This window comes from Thermobia domestica, chromosome 16 (genome assembly GCF_964235325.1).
Source record: "Thermobia domestica chromosome 16, izTheDome1.hap1.1, whole genome shotgun sequence".
In the NCBI taxonomy this organism is placed as follows: Eukaryota; Metazoa; Arthropoda; class Insecta; order Zygentoma; family Lepismatidae; genus Thermobia; species Thermobia domestica.
This window is the reverse complement of record NC_137469.1, coordinates 181,785,415-181,805,327: the sequence shown is the minus strand read 5'-3', so window position 1 is coordinate 181,805,327 and position 19,913 is coordinate 181,785,415. Positions and strand designations below refer to the sequence as shown.

The 19,913-nt window shown below is 36.4% G+C and overlaps 1 protein-coding gene across 4 annotated transcripts in view; it reads left to right on the top strand.

Moving 5' to 3' along the window:
- The window catches only part of Lnpk (zinc-ribbon metal-binding protein lunapark), a 139,241-nt gene that overhangs the window by 79,685 nt on the left and 39,643 nt on the right, over positions 1-19,913 (top strand). For all 4 annotated transcript variants that reach the window (XM_081743331.1, XM_081743328.1, XM_081743329.1 and 1 more), the window contains one exon: positions 6,319-6,505. In XM_081743331.1, coding sequence (XP_081599457.1) covers positions 6,319-6,505 — 187 coding nt within the window. The remainder of the gene's footprint in view (positions 1-6,318; positions 6,506-19,913) is intronic.

Genomic DNA, 19,913 nt, shown 5'->3' with positions numbered 1-19,913 from the left:
TCTGAAGCGAATGATTTGGACAACGATAGCAACAGCATAATAGATTATACTTATGACAACATTATGTTGACACCGAAACCATCCATTACATGGTCACGCAAGCCTTTGTCTTGCCTTGTAGATACATTCGAGGCTCCAAATATAGAAGAGCGTGAATTATTGTCACCGATTCATTACTTCAAAAGATATGTACCTGATGAGATATTTATAAACATGGCTATGTATACTAACATGTATGCTTTACAACAAGGGAATTCATCGTTCAAGCAGACTAATCCTGACGAAATAGAAGTTTTGTGTGGTTTACATATATTGGCTCGCACTCTGAAATTTCCGAGAATACGCATGTATTGGGACAAAACATTGAAGATAAACGTGTTTTTAGATAATATGAAACGTGATAGGTTTTTTGAATTGCGAACAAATTTACATCTCGTAGACAACCTGAAAATACCACCTGATAATAAAGACAAATTTTACAAGGTTAGACCAATTTACACAGCAATTCGCAAACGATGCAAGGAACTTCCAATAGAAGAGAACGTCTGTGTTGATGAAGGTATGATCCCTTTCACTGGACAATTTTCTGTAAAACAATATGTCAAAGGCAAACCGAATCCGTGGGGTATCAAGATATTCATGTTATGTGGAAAGTCTGGACTTGTATACGATTTTCTTTTATACCAAGGTGCAAACACGGAAATTGACAATATATGTTACCAGACGTTTGGTTAAGGCCCTGCTGTTGTCCTAGAACTATCAAAACAACTCTCGAACGAAAAAGGACATAAATTATATTTTGACAACTATTTTGCATCATATCATCTTTTTCAAGCGTTGAAAGCGCAAAATATCTCTGCAGCAGGTACTGTCCGGCTAAACAGATTTGGCAAAAAACATTCCGTTCTCAGTTGATAAGACAATAATGAAAAATCCCAGAGGATTTTGTGAAGAAGTAACTAGTGCAGATGACATTACGATGTGTAAATGGGTAGACAATAGACCAGTCGTTCTGTGTTCCAATTTTATTGGTAAAGGTTCAGTTGATGTTGTTGAGCGGTGGGATAAGAAGAATAATAAGTACATAAATATAGAAAGGCTTGAAATTGTGAGAAGATATAATCATGCTATGGGAGGAGTCGACCTGTTTGACCAACTGATTAGTTACTACAGAATTTTCATTAGATCTCGAAAATGGACTCTGCGTATGATTTTTCATGCTGTTGATTTTGCCATTTTTCAAAGTTGGCTTGAATATAGACAAGACGCAGACAACCTGGGTGTTGCGAAGAAAAAGCAATTAGACCTTGTGGCATTTCGTATCAGAATAGCAGACGGACTAATATTGTATCAGAAGAACATTTCTCGAAGGAAGAGAGGACGTCCCTCTGATGACGGTCCCGCTTCAAACTTACACATTACACAAAGAAGAAAAGGAGAGTTACATCCTGCTCACGAGATACAACTTGATTCCGTTGATCATTTACCTCTGCATAATGATGGACCTCCAAATCGCTGCAAGTTTCCAAAGTGTACAGGATGTTCACGGATTCAGTGCCAGAAATGTAAAGTGCATCTTTGTCTCCAAAAAGGCAGAAACTGTTTCTTAAACTTCCATGTGAAGCCTTAGGAAGTGTTGGATTTCGTTCCACAGTTATAACGGTCTACGTTATATCACTTAAATTTTGTCTTTTTAGTTGTTTTTCAGCACAAGAACTGCTTTTCCTCAACCTAAACTCTCTCTTGCATATAAAAATGTATGTTATAATGTTAATAAACAAAGAAATATACTTATTGGATTTCATTTTTATAAAAATATCAGTGTGACCGATAGCCTTCTAAATATTTAATGTACACAAATGTGTACAACGGGACACTAATGCTATATAAAAACTAAAAATTTATATGACAGTGGAGTCCAGATGTACACATTTGTGCACATAAAATATCTGGAGAACTATGGGTAACAAAAACAAACTTTCAAGCAAAATGGCATCAGAAGACCCCAATGCATTTAAAAACCACAACAAATATTTTTTTCAAGCTTAAAAAAAATTCAGGTCTGAAGGGGTTAACTTAAATATATTCCGTAGTCCTTTTTTTGTGTGTGTTGGTGGGGTGGGGAGAGTTCCATAATGATATGAAGGATATGAGCCAAGAACATGGTAACTAACAAATTTTAATTGCTGAGTTACGCAGCATCAGATAGGCAGCAACGCATACCGCTTCGTTTAATCCCTCATGTATAGACTTACGTGAAAAATCAGCTTTCCGACTTTCAAAATGGATTGTGCAGCAGAAAATTTCTAATTTCTTAAAATAGTAAAATTATGGGTTACCATGTTCTTATCTCACACCCTTCATGTTCAGTCCCTCTTGTTAAAAATACAGAAAACTTGAGGACTGAATAAACCGTGATGGTGCTTATATAGAACTGTAGAATTTCAAGAATATACAAAACCAAAAGCTCTAGGTGTGCAGCATTTAAGTGTATCATATAAATCTAAGTATTTTGTATTTTTCTTATGTTTTATTTTAATTTTATTTTGTTCCAAAAAGAGGGTATGGAATATTTTGAAGTAAAAATACTACATAGAATTTTGCTACTTATTTGAGTATTTTTTTAAAAGAAGTATTTACTTTTACGGTTGGCTGGTTTACACCAGCTGTTTTTCTTCTTTTTTTTAAATAAACAACTGGTTTAAACCGAAAAAATAAAAGGTACGAAAAATGCGAATCGTGTGAACTTCATGGTGACGTTTCCATACATCAAACCATCTGCATTAGTTTTATTTCCTTTTAACCTTTTAATCAAGGTGTCCCATGTTCAATTCTCGGTCGAACCACAACCCTTCTTTCATGCGTAAACAAAGTAGTGGTTCGGATGCCACTTTAAGCGAAAGTCTTCTCCTTGATAACCTCGGTATTACGTAAGGATGTTAAGCCTGAACATACGAAACGAACTAAATTGTATATTTCTGCATGCCTGAATGCCTGTTATTTTATAAAGAAGCCAAGGTTGCTTAAATATACTGATATAAATTGACAAAATTTATCGATTGCCTACGTAGCTTCCAACATTAGCTTGGATTGTACTTTCAATGATATGTACGCACTAAATTTGTAATTTAATACCTCAGTTTTAGCGTACTGGTTAGGATACGTTGACTTTAAATTTTACATGCAAAGCAATAACAGGATTTTTTCCGTTATTGTTTTACATTTAGAGTAATGACGGGATTTTCCCGATGGCTAGGGCGGGAGTTTCTCAATTTAAGAAATTTACTGACCGGACTTTTTTAAACTTATGTGACCTCTTCCAGCATAACCCCGTTGTTGCATAATAACACCAAGGCGAAACAAACTTATTTCTGTCAATATGTAATATAAATACATAAAGCAAAATATCTAAACCAAAAAAAAAAAAAAAAAAAAAACCTGGTTTAAACCAAAAAAGCCTAGTTTAAACTACCCCCAAAAAACGGGTTTTTGGCATTTTCAAAAACAACCATGGTTCTTGCCAACCCTGCTTACTTTTGTATGTAGGAGGTTAAAAAAAATCTTATTATATACATTGGTTAATCCTTTGGAATTCATAATGTAAATATGTTGAGAAGTAAAACTGTTTGAAATATCTTTTCGAAATTCATGGTTTATTTTCGAGGCTTTATATTATTATCGGCATCAACCACTAATTAAATGACTTTTTGTGTTGTAGAGAAGCGAAACAAAATCTGGTTTATCAATTTAAAGCAGAATTTTCAAAAAAGCCCAAAATTTCCCAAGCAAAAAAGCGAAGCAGAAAAAACCGAGTTTTTTTCCAAAAAAGCCGGTTTTTTTCCGAGCCCTTGCATCTCTAATTCTAAGACTCAAAGTTTGAAATAGTTCATGTATATCAATAGGTTACAACAATTACCTATTACGTTTCAAAGTGAAAAGTTTGAGTTAAGAGGTAGGAATCAACCAATCAGATTTGAGCAAAGATAGCTTTCTACCAATGATTTTAGAGTTTGTATGAATAATGAATAAGGTTCAAATTGTGAAGAAATCTTATTGTGTATCAATCGATATATATCATTAGTATTATCATCGTTATTGTACATCAATCGATACTCACAAAGGTACATGCCCCGGTCCTATATTACCATACCAAAGTTTTAGTTTTTGGTGAGTTTCAAAATTTAAGTGGTGCTGGTTCTATTTACCCATATATAAAAAAAAAAAAAAAAAAAAAAAAAAAAAAAGTGGACCAAGGTACCCATACCGAAATCAAGAGGACTTTGACCTACCATTACAATACCACGTTATCAGGTCACGTAACATTCCTCAGCCAATTGCAACGGAGTTAGCTCAACTGGGACCCCTATTATTTATAAAGGTAACCAAGAAACTTCTGTCGCTTTTTTTTTTTTTTTTTTTTTTTTTTTTTTTTTTTGGAGGTATGTGTTCAATTGGCTCTCACACCATGAGTTGAATGCGGATGGAAATAAGGTGAAGGTCATTTGTTGATGTGGGTATATCCAATATACTACTTATTTGTGACAGTTCAGTTATACCTTGAACTTGCATAAGGACAGAGTGAACATGGGACCTCCACAAAGCATCATAAGGGCGTGTATGCTCTACCAGTTGAAATTGGGGTCAAACGGTGCTGCAGCGGGGCGGAAGATATGCTAGGCCTTTGGTGAGGGTGTCGTGACTACGCGCACAGTGCAACGGTGCTTTAACAAGTTTAAAGGACGATGACGAAACACTCGAAGACGCACCATGTCCCAGAAGACCGACACATATCCAAAATGAAGATCTTCAGGCAGCAATTGAGGCGAAGAGTGGCCAGGCATGTGAGGAACTGGGACTACAATTCAGTATGAGTGGAGAAACCATTCGGCAGCATCTCTATCAACTTGGGAGGCACTGCAAATTGGGTCGATTGGTCCCACATGATTTTACTCTTGGCCAGAAAGCAACGGGAGCGACACCTGTGTTTCTTTGCTGTCTCGTCTGAGAAAGAACCCATTTCTGGACAAGGTGTTGACATGTGATGAAAGGCGAGTCCTGTACGAAGCTCCACGGCGCATCTCATTGGTTAGCATCCCATGAACCGGTTCCGAAACAGCCGAAACCAGCAGTGCACCCGAAGAAAGTCCATTTGTGTGTTTGGTGGACTGTTCTCGGCATCGAGCATCGGGAACTGCTACCAGCTGGTCAGAGCATCAATGCAACTATGTACTGTCTGCAGTTGAACCATGTTCAAGAAAAACTCGAAACTCTGGTGCCAGCACTTCTGAATCGGTCCTCCTGTTACAGGACAACGTTAAGGACCACGTGCCTAGAATGACCCGGGACACCATTTTGCGCCTTGGATTGGAAACAATATTGCATCCGCCATACTCCCCGGACATTGCACCGTGTAAAGGTGCAAAGTGCACTTGATATCTTCTTCGCTTCACGGCCCAGCAACTTCTACCGCGATGGAATCCATGACATTCCAGAACGTTGGCAGAAGGTAGTCGATGCTGATAGGGCTATTTTTGATTTTCTAGGCACGCCTTAGGTGACATATCGATGTTCGAAGGTGGCGGGTGAAAAAGCTACAGAACTTTCTTGGCTACTTTTATATTATTATTATTATTATTATTATTATTATTATTATTATTATTATTATTATTATTATTAGTAGTAGTAGTAGTAGTAGTAGTAGTAGTAGTAGTAGTAGTATTAGTATTATTATTATTGCCCGTCAGTATTCTAGACCATTTGTGTGATTTACTTGTTACGTGTCACTGAATAATTTTATTGAAATCTAAAACAGTGTGGCTCAGTTGTAGAGCGTTCACCTGTGGTGCTTGGGGTCCCGGGTTCGATCCCAGCACCTGCCAACTGAACTTTGTGGTGGACAAACACCGTGTGCGTGGGTTTTCTCGGGGTTCTCCCGTTTCCTCCCACTTTCTTCATTCCACCATTTCATTTATTACTCATCATCGCCGTCTCCTTTAGCCTAACCGGCATAACCGTGGGACGTAAAACTCAAAGATTTCATTTCATTTTCTAAACAATGTGGTGTTGAATATTGTTTTGGGCAACATAAAATATACTCAATATAGGTATGTAAAGAGACTTGTATATAGAAATAGGATAAATTGAATACCTCCGATCTCCTGTTAATTTCTCACTTTGCCCAGTAACAGTACATCTAATCCTTTAGTTTCTCCTATTTTTAGATATAGCATTTAGGCGTTTTTTTTTAAAACATTTTTTTATATGTAAAAGTAGAAAGAGTAGTAATGTTGCTCTAAATTCCCTCTCTTCTGTTATTAGAGTGTTCTTCATCAAACGAGTGATAACATGGTATTATCGAAGGAATCTTCTGAGGAAAGAGAAAAGGTTAAATGCCTTGAAAGAAGAGAAGAAAAAATTATTAGAAATTGTTATGGAGAAAGAAACGTTCAAAGTAGCGAAAGAAATTTTAGAGAAGTTTGCACCTGATCAACTACATAAAACACCAGTAAGTATTCAGATAAATAATAATAATAATAAATGTTTTATCCATCTGTTTTTGTTTTGCGAGTTTATGCTAGGAATAATGACTTGTTCATTTGTTTTTCTTATAAATATTCGTACATTTATATAAATACTTAATTTGGTGTTAAAAGTATACTGAACGCTTCTTTTTCTAAGAATGAAAAAACGTTTTCGTGCTCTTGCATAAATGGGAACACGTTTTAAAGTAATGCACATTTCTTTATTGTCTTTCTTGCGTGCTGTAAGTAGTAGATACCAAAGCAACTAATTTAAAATCTACGATAGAGATTGATGTTCGCCGCCTTAACAGCAGTATGGTCAGGAGTACAAAAATATCGCGTATTTCAGTGTCGTGTACAAAGAGTAAACCAAGAGATGTAATTAGATTTTTGTTTGCTAAACGAAGAAATAATAGTGGTTACTGACATTTACGAAGTAATTGTGGAAATGCGTATGTTGTACACTTTCCCAATGGCCCATTCCATCTCCATTCAGGCAGGAGAGGCCAGGTGACCATCTCCGATTAAATATATATATATTTGGTAACCCTGTTGGAGATATAAACCTGCGAAGAGGACTTTCCCAGAAAAAAAATTGTCTTCGAGTTATGGGCTAATGAAATTCGGACGAAAATCGCTATTTGTAATACAAAAGTAAATGAGCATAATCTTGAAAGACACGTAGTTCAGTAACTACTTGTGATAATTAGATGATTTTTTTTATTTAAAAGTGATCAGATTACATTTGAGATTCTGATATAAAAAGCTCGAATTACAGTCCAACAAGAGTATTTTGTAAACACCGGAAAACTTAGTAAAAAAGTAAAGTGCAAGAATTTTGAAATTTATTTTCCGTTTGAAAGAAAAAGAGAACAACCGTATTATTGTGACACAATATAATACTCCTTCTGGAATCCCTATAGATAATTTTGTTTCCCATCTACGATGGCACACGGGTGAGAAAACATGAGTGAAAGTATGATAAAACGTCATTTTCGCCTGAAATTAGGACGGATTTTCTCTAAAAGGCCATTCTTAAAAAATCTGAAAATCTGCCTGAACGATCTTTCATTGTTCCCTATGTGAATCATGCAAACAGAAATGGAGATATTTGTGTATTAAATTTTTCGGAAATTTTTAAAATATTGTGTTGCACAGAGATCGGGTATGCAACCACGCACAGCATGGCGCCTGTAATGTATGCAACAAGATACTGGATTTGTTACCTAGTATTGCACATGTACCTAGGTATGATGAAGTGTTTTGCAGTACAGGAAACGCTCTGGAATAGCTCTCATTTGACATTTAGACTGCATTGGAGATACATTGCATTGTGTGAAGTGTATGTTAACGATATTACCCATTGTGCATGTCAATGCATCGTCTTGTTCGTGTTTCACAATTGATATACTATCTAATGTATATAAAAGTTAGTTAGCATTGCAAATATGTCTTCACAATAGAGCACCAAGAGAGTTAACTGCAGTGATTATCTAAAAAGACACAAGAAAGTAATATACAAAAGTAACAAAAAATTTACTATTATTGGTGATTGCAGAGTCATTACAAAATTATTTTGGATCACAAGTACAAGTAAACAGTGCTGATAATTTGTGCAAAAACTGTTATTTATTACAAGGCTCAGATCGAGAAACCAGCTGCTTTGGTTGAACCAAATTGTGCTATCATTATTGCAGATCAAATGACTGCAAATGACGATTCAGTGACTTTAGATCCAATCTACGTTCCAAGTAGTGCAGTGATTGGTACTTTAAATAGTAGCATAAGTGTACTTGATACGTAAGTGTCGCCCGTGAAAAAACCATGGCAAGTGAAGGAAGAAAGAAGAGTCACGTACGTAAAACGAAAATCAGAAGAACTAAAAAACGTGTTTTCGAAGGCAGTGTCTGGAAAATTACAAGATGGTTTTGGTCTGAGTGTACCGTATTCCTCAGGAAGTTAGTCCGAGAGTTGCAACAGTTGTGAAATGTGGTTTTCCAACATCACTTGTGCAATAGAGAAATCACCCTATCGTGAAAAAGTACGACTTCTCAGTATCGTGCCTGAAACCTTCAGTAAACGCATGATCGTCGAACGCATCCCATCTGTGCCAAAGTATCTAATAGATAAGTCACGCAAAGTGAAAAAAGAAAAGGGTATGTGGGCAACACCAGATCCGTACCAAGGACACCCTTTACCGACCATTACCTCGAGACTGAATTGTCATGCTACGTAGATGATAGTAAGGACTGTTCTAGACAAAGTCCGAATCAAAAAGATGTTTCTGTATATGAAAACGGTGAAAAAGTAAAAAGGGTTAAAAGTTTCACGACCCGCTCCATTAAAGAAGCCTTCAGATTGATGAATGAAGATAATCCTGATATAAAGATGTCTATTTCTAAATTTTACTCTTTACATCCCAGGTGGGTTAAATGCCGGTGAAACAAACATGCACATGTATTTATTGTACCAATATAAATCTCATATATACATCCCTGAGCAATCTTACTGAACGAAAGATAGTAGATACAGATCTGTACTCTTTGTGTCTCTGTGGCGATCCTACCGAAAAGTGTTGGTTGCAAGAATGTGAGAATTGCCCAGGACTAAATGCAATTTCGGAACAAAGTTTAGAGATACAAGATACTGATGAAATCACGTATGCACTATGGGGTAGCGGAAATCTTGTGAATAAAACTGGAAACCTATATAGATTTTTAAAGCAAGGAATAACTCATAGCTATATTCGAAAAATCCAGGGAGAAAGTATAGCGGAAATAAAAAGATCTGCACTTCTTGAAACATCCTTGCTATCTATATTTACGTGTGTAGTGTACTTCAATGGCAACACAAAAACTTATGCGGTAGTGAGCAATGACTTGCAACATGATAGTGCTCATGCACTTTGTGCAATCAAACTGATACATCAAGATGTTAATAAAATCACCGACTCATACAATGAATTGTTCATAATTTATATTTCAGATGGAGCAGCTTCTCATTTTAAAAACTGTTTCCAGTTGTATGAGCTTGAAAAACATTTCCAGGACGATTCAATCAAGAGAAGATGGATCTGCTCGGCAATGGGACACGGAAAAAGTGCATGTGACGGTATAGGTGGACTCTGCAAACATTACGCAACAACGTTTAATCTTCGAAATGACCCGGTAAGAGCTATAAGGGATGCAGAATCGTTTGTCAACACGGTTTCGGCACTAATCAAAGGCACAAGGCTCTTATTATTAAGTACATATACTATTCAAGACTTCAGAAATCAAAAATCACAAGAGTGGGCCAATGTTAAACCTGTGATGGGTATTCAGTCTAGTCATTTTTGGCAGGTCGACAATACAGGCTCATTCATGGCAAGAAGCACGAAACATGTACTTGAAAAAGTACAAGTAGCTAACAGTTCCAAAAGAATATATTATACTCTGAATGACCTTCAAATTGGAGATTTTGTTGCTTGCGTCTATGATAAGCAGTGGTGGATGGGTCAAGTAGTTTCACTCTCACAGGAATTTCGCGATATTACAGTGTCTTTTATGATTCCTCATGGACCTACAACTTCCTTTAAATGGCCAGCTGAAAACGATGGGTGTAACGTTAATTTGAAAGATGTTCTTCTAAAACTCACTCCGCCGTCTCCTATTTGTGCCTCAGCACTCTATCACAAATTCCTTCCTAAAGAAGTGATGCTGGTAGAAGACATCTTTGCTTCAATATGACTTACAGAGAGAGAAGCCAGTATGTAATAATTAACTATACTATTGGTTAATTTTCTGGTGCTTGGGGTCTCGGGTTCGATCCCAGCCCCCGCCAAGTGAACTTTGTGGTGGACAAACACCGTGCTCGTGGGTTTTCTCGGGGTTCTCCCGTTTCCTCCCACTTTCTTCATTCCACCATTTTCACTCATCTCTCATCATCACCGTCTCCTTTAGCCTAACCGGCATAACCGTGGGAGGTAAAACTTAAAGATTTCATTTCATTTCATTTTATTGGTTAATTTTTCATGTTATTTATACATATCACAAAATTGTTTAAATCAACCACTTTTTTAACATGTTAAATTCCATATATATTCTAGTGTACATTGATAAAAGAATATTGCATCATTGCATGTTTCGATTTATTTCTTCAAACGATGCAAAAATTAAAAAGATAAAAACTACCACGCCAAGCGTGGCTGCATACCCGGCCCCTATGCAACACAATATTTTAAAAATTTCCGAAAAATTTAATACACAAATATCTCCATTTCTGTTTGTATGATTCATATAGGGAACAATGAAAGATCGTTCAGGCAGATTTTCAGATTTTTTTAAGAATGGCCTTTTGGAGAAAATGCGCCCTAATTTCAGGCGAAAATGACGTTTTATCATACTTTCACTCACGTTTTCTCACCCATGTGCCATCGTAGATGGGAAACAAAATTATCTATAGGGATCCCAGAAGGAGTATTATATTGTGTCACAATAATACGGTTATTCTCTTTTTCTTTCATACGGAAAATAAATTTCAAAATTCTTGCATTTTACTTTTTTACTAAGTTTTCCGGTGTTTACAAAATACTCTTGTTGGACTGTAATTCGAGCGTTTTATATCAAAACCACAAATGTAATCTGAGCACTTTCAAATAAATAAATAAATAAATAAATAAATAAATAAATAAATAATAGTAAAAAAAAACAATCATCCAATTATCACAAGTAGTTACTGAACTACGTGTCATTCAAGATTTTGCTCATTCACTTTCTTATTAAAAATAGTGATTTTCGTCCGAATTTCATTAGCCCATAACTCGACAAAATTTTTTTCTGAGAAAATCCTCTTCGCAGGTTTCATATCTCCAACAGGGTTACCAAATATATTTTTTTCAAAAAAATCAGAGATAGTCACGTAGTCAATTTTGCATATACCTGCCTGAATTGAGATGGAATGGGCCCAGTGTATAATTACACGCCTCAATTTTTCTAAATCCTTTAACATTTAAACGTCTATTAACGCAACTGCTGCGTCCATGCTTTAAACTTCAATAGCTCAGCCCCACATTAAGTAAGGAAGATAATTTTAGTATCAATATATTCCTGAACGATGAAGCTTCCCACCGGTGTGCATTTTATGAATTTGTGGGATACCACGGTGGAGGGTAAAATTCGTGTTTTTTTTTTTTTTTTTTTTTTTGCATGTTTTTTTTCGGGAGGCCATTCCGCCCCTCCTTAGGAGTACATTCATAAAAATTAATATGTGAAGCAATAAAGCAATCCACACTGCATAGAAATAACTTCTATATGTACTTGTTGCTTATATGGAGGAGGAAGGGCGGGCAAAGTTGGCCAATTTTTTGAATCGCATTTTTTTTTTTTTTTTTTGACGTAAATTATATTTATTTTCAGGACGGTTTCATATAAGATATCTTCAACAAATAGTGCAGGAATTGCATAAATGTTATCTCGTTGGAATCTGTGTTCCCTAAGCTTTCCAACGATGTATTAATCATGTCTTTGTGATAATTAGGAGGGTGACCAGGGCCGCCAACGCGGTTTGCAAAAGCCCTTCGAAAATGATATGGCATTTTTTATAGGAATTTCGTTCTGAATTTTTATCTCCCTTTGTATTCCAGCAATAGCTATCACTTTTTAAATATTATTGTCACAAGTGCGTTGCCTATACACTTGTGACTCTTCCTTGTGGTAGTTCTTTCCCTGATATTGTTTCGCCAGCACTTCTCCAACTTTCCTCATGGCATGGCTATTCAACTTCCCCATTGTTGCACGTCTTTTTTTTTTCTTTCTTTTTTTTTTCTTTTTTTTTTTCTTTTTTTTTTGTAGAACCTGTGACTTGTTTTCTTGGGCCTTCTTCCTGTAGTCTCCATCATTTTATCCTTTACACTGTCTTATGTGCTTAGCGTACGTGCCCACTATTATCTGACAGTTGACTGTAATCTGTGCTGCGTTGCCACACTTTCACTGTCTATCACCTTGTTGTTCTTCACTTCCTTAAGATGTTTTCTGCGGCACAAAATGTAGTTGATCTTACTGCATTTGCTCCTCTCTTGTAAGTTATAAGCTGACTGTTTCGCTTCGCAAAATTGATGTTAACTATAGCCATGTCGAATCACTTTTTCCAAAACTCCACTTCCCTAGTACTCTTTCTTTCTCTCCTTTGCTATTCCCTATATGTCTGTCCATTCAGGTTGCTTCCAGCAGTTAACCTTTAGTTTTGAGGTGCTTCTATTAACATCTGGTCTAGCTCTAACCAAAAACTTCCTTTTTCATCTTCCTTGCCTCCTGCTTGAGGAGCATATGCGCATAATAGGATTAACAAATTACCTCCAGCTACAGCTTGACGCTCATAATCCTATCGCTCTTCCTTTTATATCTCACACATTGTATCCTTTTAACTCCTTTGACACAACAATTCCATCTCCAATTTTTTCCCCTCTTCCATTCGCTTCACTACAGAAAAGTTTGTATCCCTCGCCGATCTTTCTTGCTTTATTTTCTTTCCATCGTTTCTTGTAAATATAGGGTCTCACTTTTCTTCTTTGCGTTAGGCCTACAATCTCCCTGCTCTTTCTATTCAAATCTCCGATATTCAGTGTTCCAATCCTTACACTGATTCTCTTGTTCTTCTTTCTTATCTTCTGGACTAATTTCTTTAGTCGAGCCCATCCATGATTTTGTAACCTTTGCCCATTTAATTCACTGTATCTTCCGCAGGTGATCATACATGCAGAAAACGGGCTTTTATAAACGAGATCTATGCTAAAACAACTGTCCCAAGTGTATTTTTTTCCGGTTCGTAGACTGAAAAGTAGGTAAGACAAGTGGTCTGCTTTTGTATATGTTTGATTTGATTATCTAAAAAAATGTTGGCGGGAGGAAACTGCATTGCTTTTTGATCTTCCTGTGAATACAATAGAATGCACAACCGAAACCTTAATCCAGGTCTTTTGGAGGTGAGAGAATGGGAGTAGGTCTTATATAATCATCCGTAGACCTACGAAGTTCATCTACTTTGTTTTGGAATCCATGTAAGTAGTAGATTCCGTTCATGTTGAATAAGGGCTGTAGTAGAATCAATCAGTAGTTTTCGGGTTTGAAATAAAAGCTTCAAAGGGGCGTTGTTTCTTGGTTCAGTCTTTCCAACTGCAAAACAAGAAGGTGAGCGTACGAATAGTCGTAGGTACTGGAATGGACTTGCTCTTGTTTTTCTGCTAGCACTGACTGTCTTAACGCCAGGTTTCGTAATCTGTTTGTGTGATTTATTTAGAATCGGAGATAGAAATATGTTTGAGATAAACACCGTGTGAGTGGGTTCTCCCGTTTCCTCCCACATTCTTCATTCCATCATTCAATTCATTACTCATCATCTCCTTTAGCCTAATCGTGAAATGTAAAACTTAAAGATTTCATTTCATTTCTTACAAATACGTTTGACTGATCATTGACTGATCTATATTTTTTAGTTAGAAGTGAGCATGCAGTTTTTATTTATTTATTTATTTTATTTTTAGTGCAAGGGTATTAGCATGTGAAAATCATTTAACCCCTTAACATAAAATCTCGAGTATATTCGAGCTTTAAATTTTTACAAAAAAGTAAAACCTCGGGTATGTTCGGACTTCATCACTGTTGAACTGTACAAAGTTTAAAAGCTAGAAAATGATCGTTTGCCTACGTTTCTGACAAATATACTCGAGGTGTCATTAAATAATGATTTTAGGGCTACGTATATCATTGTTGCCGTCATATTTTGAGGATATTCATTTTACTTTGTGCGATGGACGTAAAGAAGTGCATTTCGTTTTATTTCTGCGTTTATTTTATTTTATTTTTTTTATTTTACGTCATAAATGTACTCTTTGTTCACGTTTAATCCTTACCCGTGGGAAAGGAGCTGATACGTGCGTGCTCCCACAGACTAGTAATACGTCGTGATAAGTCTCCAGCCAATGAGAGTATATGTGCAGACGAAATGAATAAAAATTTGTATGTTATGAGGGGTTTGAGACTTCATTTTACGCCTGGGCTCTAGACCCATGAACGGGGCTTCGTAAGAGAAGTGGAAAGAGCGATAGACTATTCAGAAGGATGGCTGTGTAACGTATGGACCTGCGTGTGATAATTGTGCAATTTGTCTGTTTATAATTTCTTTTTCTTAACCTTTGTGTAAGTATGTAGAAAGCTAAGAACATGCATAATATAAATATAGTGATTTAGATCATGTGTGTATTTAATTCAGGATTTCTCCTCTGTGCATGTTATGTGCGTAATAGTTCGTCGTAGTATGTTTTATCCATAATTGCTTAATCCGTAACTTATAATATAGTGGATTATTGCGGTTGTTTGTGGTGATGTTGGAACAAAACTTCGTTTTGTTTGAATCGCACCACAAGTTGCAGAAAAACAGCATTTGTGTACAGATAGCTTTGTATGCAATTAGGTTGACATTAGCTAAGCTGTCACTGCACGAGTGCTGAACGGATTGCAAGTTCGATTCCCGATCTTGGTTATTATGTTGGTTTCTTCTACCGTCCACAGTAATAATTATAAATTATATACACTTGTTAAAAACAGAATTTCGAACCAGTAGCAAGCTAAGTAAAGAGGCTTATTATTAATATTTTCTTTAAACTGCTCTTATGATCCTTTTTTAAATAATATCACTAAATGACAAATAAATAAAATAAAGCTGAACGAGTCTCACTAAGTTACTACCACACAGAATCAGGCGGGAGAAAACAAAGTGAAGTGCCTTCTTGAACTAAACTTCTCGTATATCATGGTAGGATCTTTAATTAAATTGGTTTTTATGGATATTCTAAAAGTATGGTTTAGGTTGACACCAAAACGGAAGCTGCGTCTCAGATAATGAATTTCAATTTAGAACGGAAATGAAATGGAATTTGATATTTATTACTATTAGTTCTTGAAAAACCACCGGACTACCATAGGCCAACATGTGCACTTACTATTGTTGACCTGATATTCAAACTAAGCTTTCATTACATAAGTATACAGTGGAAACAATTATAAAAGACTGGAAAACTTCAAAAACAATAGTATCCAAGGTACATGGCTAGCATAAATGATTAATTTGTTTTGAAAAGGCTATATTTTCAAAAGTATTACACGTACACACATAAAAAATATATGAAAAGAACCACAACCTCAGCAAGTTTATTCACCCTCTACAAATGTTCAATTTGTGCCCCTTTGATAACACGACACACGACAAAATGATACTCGAGCTCATTCCATACATTTTGTAGCATAGTCCTGTCAATTGTCTGCACTGCAGCACTGATGCGTTCTTTGAGCTCGACTAAGGATTACGGTAGTGGGGGTACGTAAACAAGGTCCTTAACGTACCCCCACAAGAAGTCGCAGGGCGTTAAATCAAGAGATCTGGAAGGCCAGGGGAACGAAGCTAGTCATTCTCATCAATACGCTCAATCCAGCGATGTGTAAGTTCATCGTTTAGGTAGTCACGAACTGGGATATGCCAATGAGGGGAGGGGGACTCTACACTATGCAAATTTGGTGAGTTTGTGTAATACTTTTGAAAATATAGCCTTTTCAAAACGAATGAATAATTTATGCTAACCCTGTACATATTACGCTACAACAAGCCACACACAAACTATTAAAACTTGACGTATCACCTATGAACAGCGTAACATATTCGATAAGAACGATATAAGATACGATTCCGATTTCACCCTTATCTCATGTGGTCTCAGTGCTGAATGGATGTTAAATCCCAAATAAATCAATTTAAATGCAAGCTATTTTAAAATTAACTTATTGTTAGGCTAAATGTCTGAGTGAAACATGACAATCAGTTTATGTACTGTATGAGAAATTGACAGAAATTAAGTGATATTTTCCATAAGCCATATCTTTTATAAGTGTAAATTCAGTGAATATTCATTTAATTCACAGCTATGTGGTATATGGTGAAAAGAAAATCATTGATTTTCGTCTACTTTTCCATTTAATATTGAGGTCAAAGTTCATAGGCATTCATTAATACAGGCAGCAAGTTGTCCAAGCTCTGAAGTTGTACAGTCCAACCGGTCTCAAGAGTGAAAGGTGTGTGGAGAGCGTCTAACATAGTAATTAATATACCGACGTGTATTAGCTGGAGAACGAAATTGATCCCGGGCTTAGTCTCGCATTTTTTCGCTCAGTGGAGCTCCTTCGTGGCTAAGCGGTTATCATACGCGGCTTTGGCGTGGGAGACCCGGGTTCGATTTTCGACGGGACCTCATGTAGTTCGGATTCCAAGTTAATCAATAGGTCTCGTCTCAGCCTTGCTGCTCAAAGGGACGTTAAACTCAAAATCAACTCAACTCAGCTTTCGCTCATTGGATATTTGTAATCGTTTATCAGATCACCTGTATTTTTTAGCCTTTAGGAAAAAGAAAATACTATTTTGTGGGACCTTGAATAAAGAGCTGAGAAAAAGACTCATAAAAATGCTTCGTGTGGAGTATTGTACTGTATGCGTCAGAAATATGGATATTACGCAAAAATGATGAGAAACGACTGAAAGCTTGAAATCTTGAGGTTTACGTCCCATGAATATGCCGGCTAGGCTAAAGGAGTCGGTGAGGAGAAGAACTGAGCGAGTTAGATGCGTCGAGCGGAAAACAAATGAGAAGGTTAGAAATGATAGGGAAGAAAAGAACAATGTTCGATATTATTAAGAAGAGGAAAAGAAACTGGTTGGGACATTGGATAAGAAGGAACTGTATCATACGGGACTTGCTAGAGGGTATAGTGGCAGGAGAGGGAGGGGGCGAAGGAGACTACAATTAATGGACGATATCAAAACAGAGAAATCGTACGTAAAGACGAGAAGGTTAGCGGAAGACCATGGAGCATGGAAGCTTCTCAGTTGCAGCAAATGACTTGTCAATAATGGCAGAATACCTATGAAGATGATGATGATCTTTTTATACAGTCATAGATTCTTCACAAGTTAATGTATCCGACGTTAACGTAGTGTTATGACGTGTCTCTTCTATAGTGTGTGTTGCTTTATGGCAGCAACTTTAGTCAAATTGCTAATATCCAGTGTAGAAACAAGCTGACGTAAGAAAAGGGGTATTTGTGTTTACATTTTTTGTAATCCATGTATATAATCAATATTCCTTCTTCCTTTTGTCCTACGTATTAAAGAGATTTACCAACTTCTAATATGAACGTGAAGGAAAATTCTTTGCGGCACTGGTATTCTTTTGTTGAATTTTTAGTATATGGTTAACACCGGTGACACCTTACAAAATATTTTGTTTAAATTATTTTTATCTTAATAAAAAATAGTCGCATTTCAAGACCGTAGTCTTTTACAGCTACTAAATTATACAGCTGAATTATAGAAATGTTACGTACTGAATTAAATTCATATAGTTCATTTCATAGGCTTGACAACGGAGGGCAGTTGCTCTCTAATATTCTGAAACCGTGTGAAAGTTCTATTGAACAACACACAATTTCTAAACACATTCAGAACTTTCAACAAGTTCATACTTTTTTTTTTTTTTTTTTGTGTGTGTGTGTGTGTGTGTGTGTGTGTGTGTGTGTATGTGTGTGTTGAATGGCTTGGTTATAGAGATTGTTTTGTATAATCCGGAAATGTAGGCACGCGGTAATATTAATAATAAAACTATAACTATAGAATTTGGAAGTTTAAATTCTTCATAAAAAATCACATAGAAAAAGTAAATGTTTGTAAATTGTTGATGTAAAGTTCACAGTAGTCACTACTTACTTCTTAATTTTCAGTATTCATGAATTTCAAAATGAAGCTTGTTTCCAGTACAAGAAATTTCTAGAGATTTGGTCTGTCAGATGATTTAAGTGACTGGATCAAAGGGCGTATCCGGTTGCAATGATGTGAATGGACTTTAAAGGAAGAGGGCTGAAATTCAGCCTAAATATAGAACAGATTATCTAGATTCTACATTCAAAAAATAAATTGTTCCAAAATGGATGGACGCATAGTAAAAAATCACGAAACATGAATATTAAATTCAAAGCAAAATCAATGATAAAAATGACTTCGTCCACATATCTCAAAAACTATAATAAGGAGATGGCTAATTGAAAGCTTATTGCAAAGACATAATGAAGAGCTTAAAAACGATGTGTAGTACGTAAGGTAAATATGGATAAAACATTGTCAAAAAGCAAGTTGTTAGAGTCAAATCAGTAATAATGATAAAGTATTATGCATCTTCTTCGAATTACCCAGGGCGCTCCACGAGGAGGTTAGATGCTTGAAATATCTCATATCTGGATTTGGAATCTTCAGACTCGATTTAGCACGCAACATGACTTTTGACCTAATCACGTGACACATTCTGATGCTTATGGCACACCAGATAGACCCTTTTAGTATGAATAAAATACTACAGGGTTACCTAGTTCCAGTTTCCTAGTTTTGATGTGGCAACACTGGCGAGAGACGGGAGGGGGGAGTGAGATACCAATAAGTCAGTAGCAGATGGCCTTGGATTCAGTGCACAATGGAACGTTGGCGGGTACAGCAGTGAGCTTTTAGACGTGCAACAAGAAAGAGGAAACATTACTTACGTGGGTTACGTAGTGGCGCATTAGTGGTAATGTAAGTGACAAAACTGGGGGAACTGGAGGAACTGAGACACTGAATTCCGGTGGAAATTTCCATTACTCCGGATCTCTTACACCGAGTCATGAGTCATTTCCGTGAACGAGTGACCAGCTGCATTCAGATGATGATAATATTAAAAAGTAACAGCCCAACTAAAAATCCAACCGAGTGTTGTAATTATCAAATATAATTACATTCATTTATCTATGAAAGTGTGTTTTATTTCAACATGAAATAGGGAAACCGAAAATGACCACCCTGGAGCTCCTCTGTGGCAAAGCGGTTAGCATACGCGCCTTTGGCGTGGGAGACCTGGTTCGATTCCCGGCGGGAGCTCATGTGGTTCGGATTCCACGTCTCATATAGCCTCGCTGCTGAAAGGGACGTTAAAATCAACTGAAGTAAACCATCCTGTATAATACATTGAGAATTGAAATATTTCTCACGTTCAAATGGGATTGGATTCAAGTACACTTTCGAATGGCTTCAATTTTATGTTCATGTGAATTTTTCTCCGTGATTTCTTGTACTAATCAGTACCTCTAGTTGCTTTGTTCAGTTTCACTATAATCAGTCTATATTTGTGTCCCATTCCAGATATCAGCTGAATTCAAGCTGGTATGCTTTGAAGGGAGTGTACATGTGAAAAGTATTACCATCATGTATACACACAAGGGCCGCTGATTTAATTTGCTGATGTGGTAAAACTATAATAAATATGGTGGAAGTATTGGTGATATTTTTGCA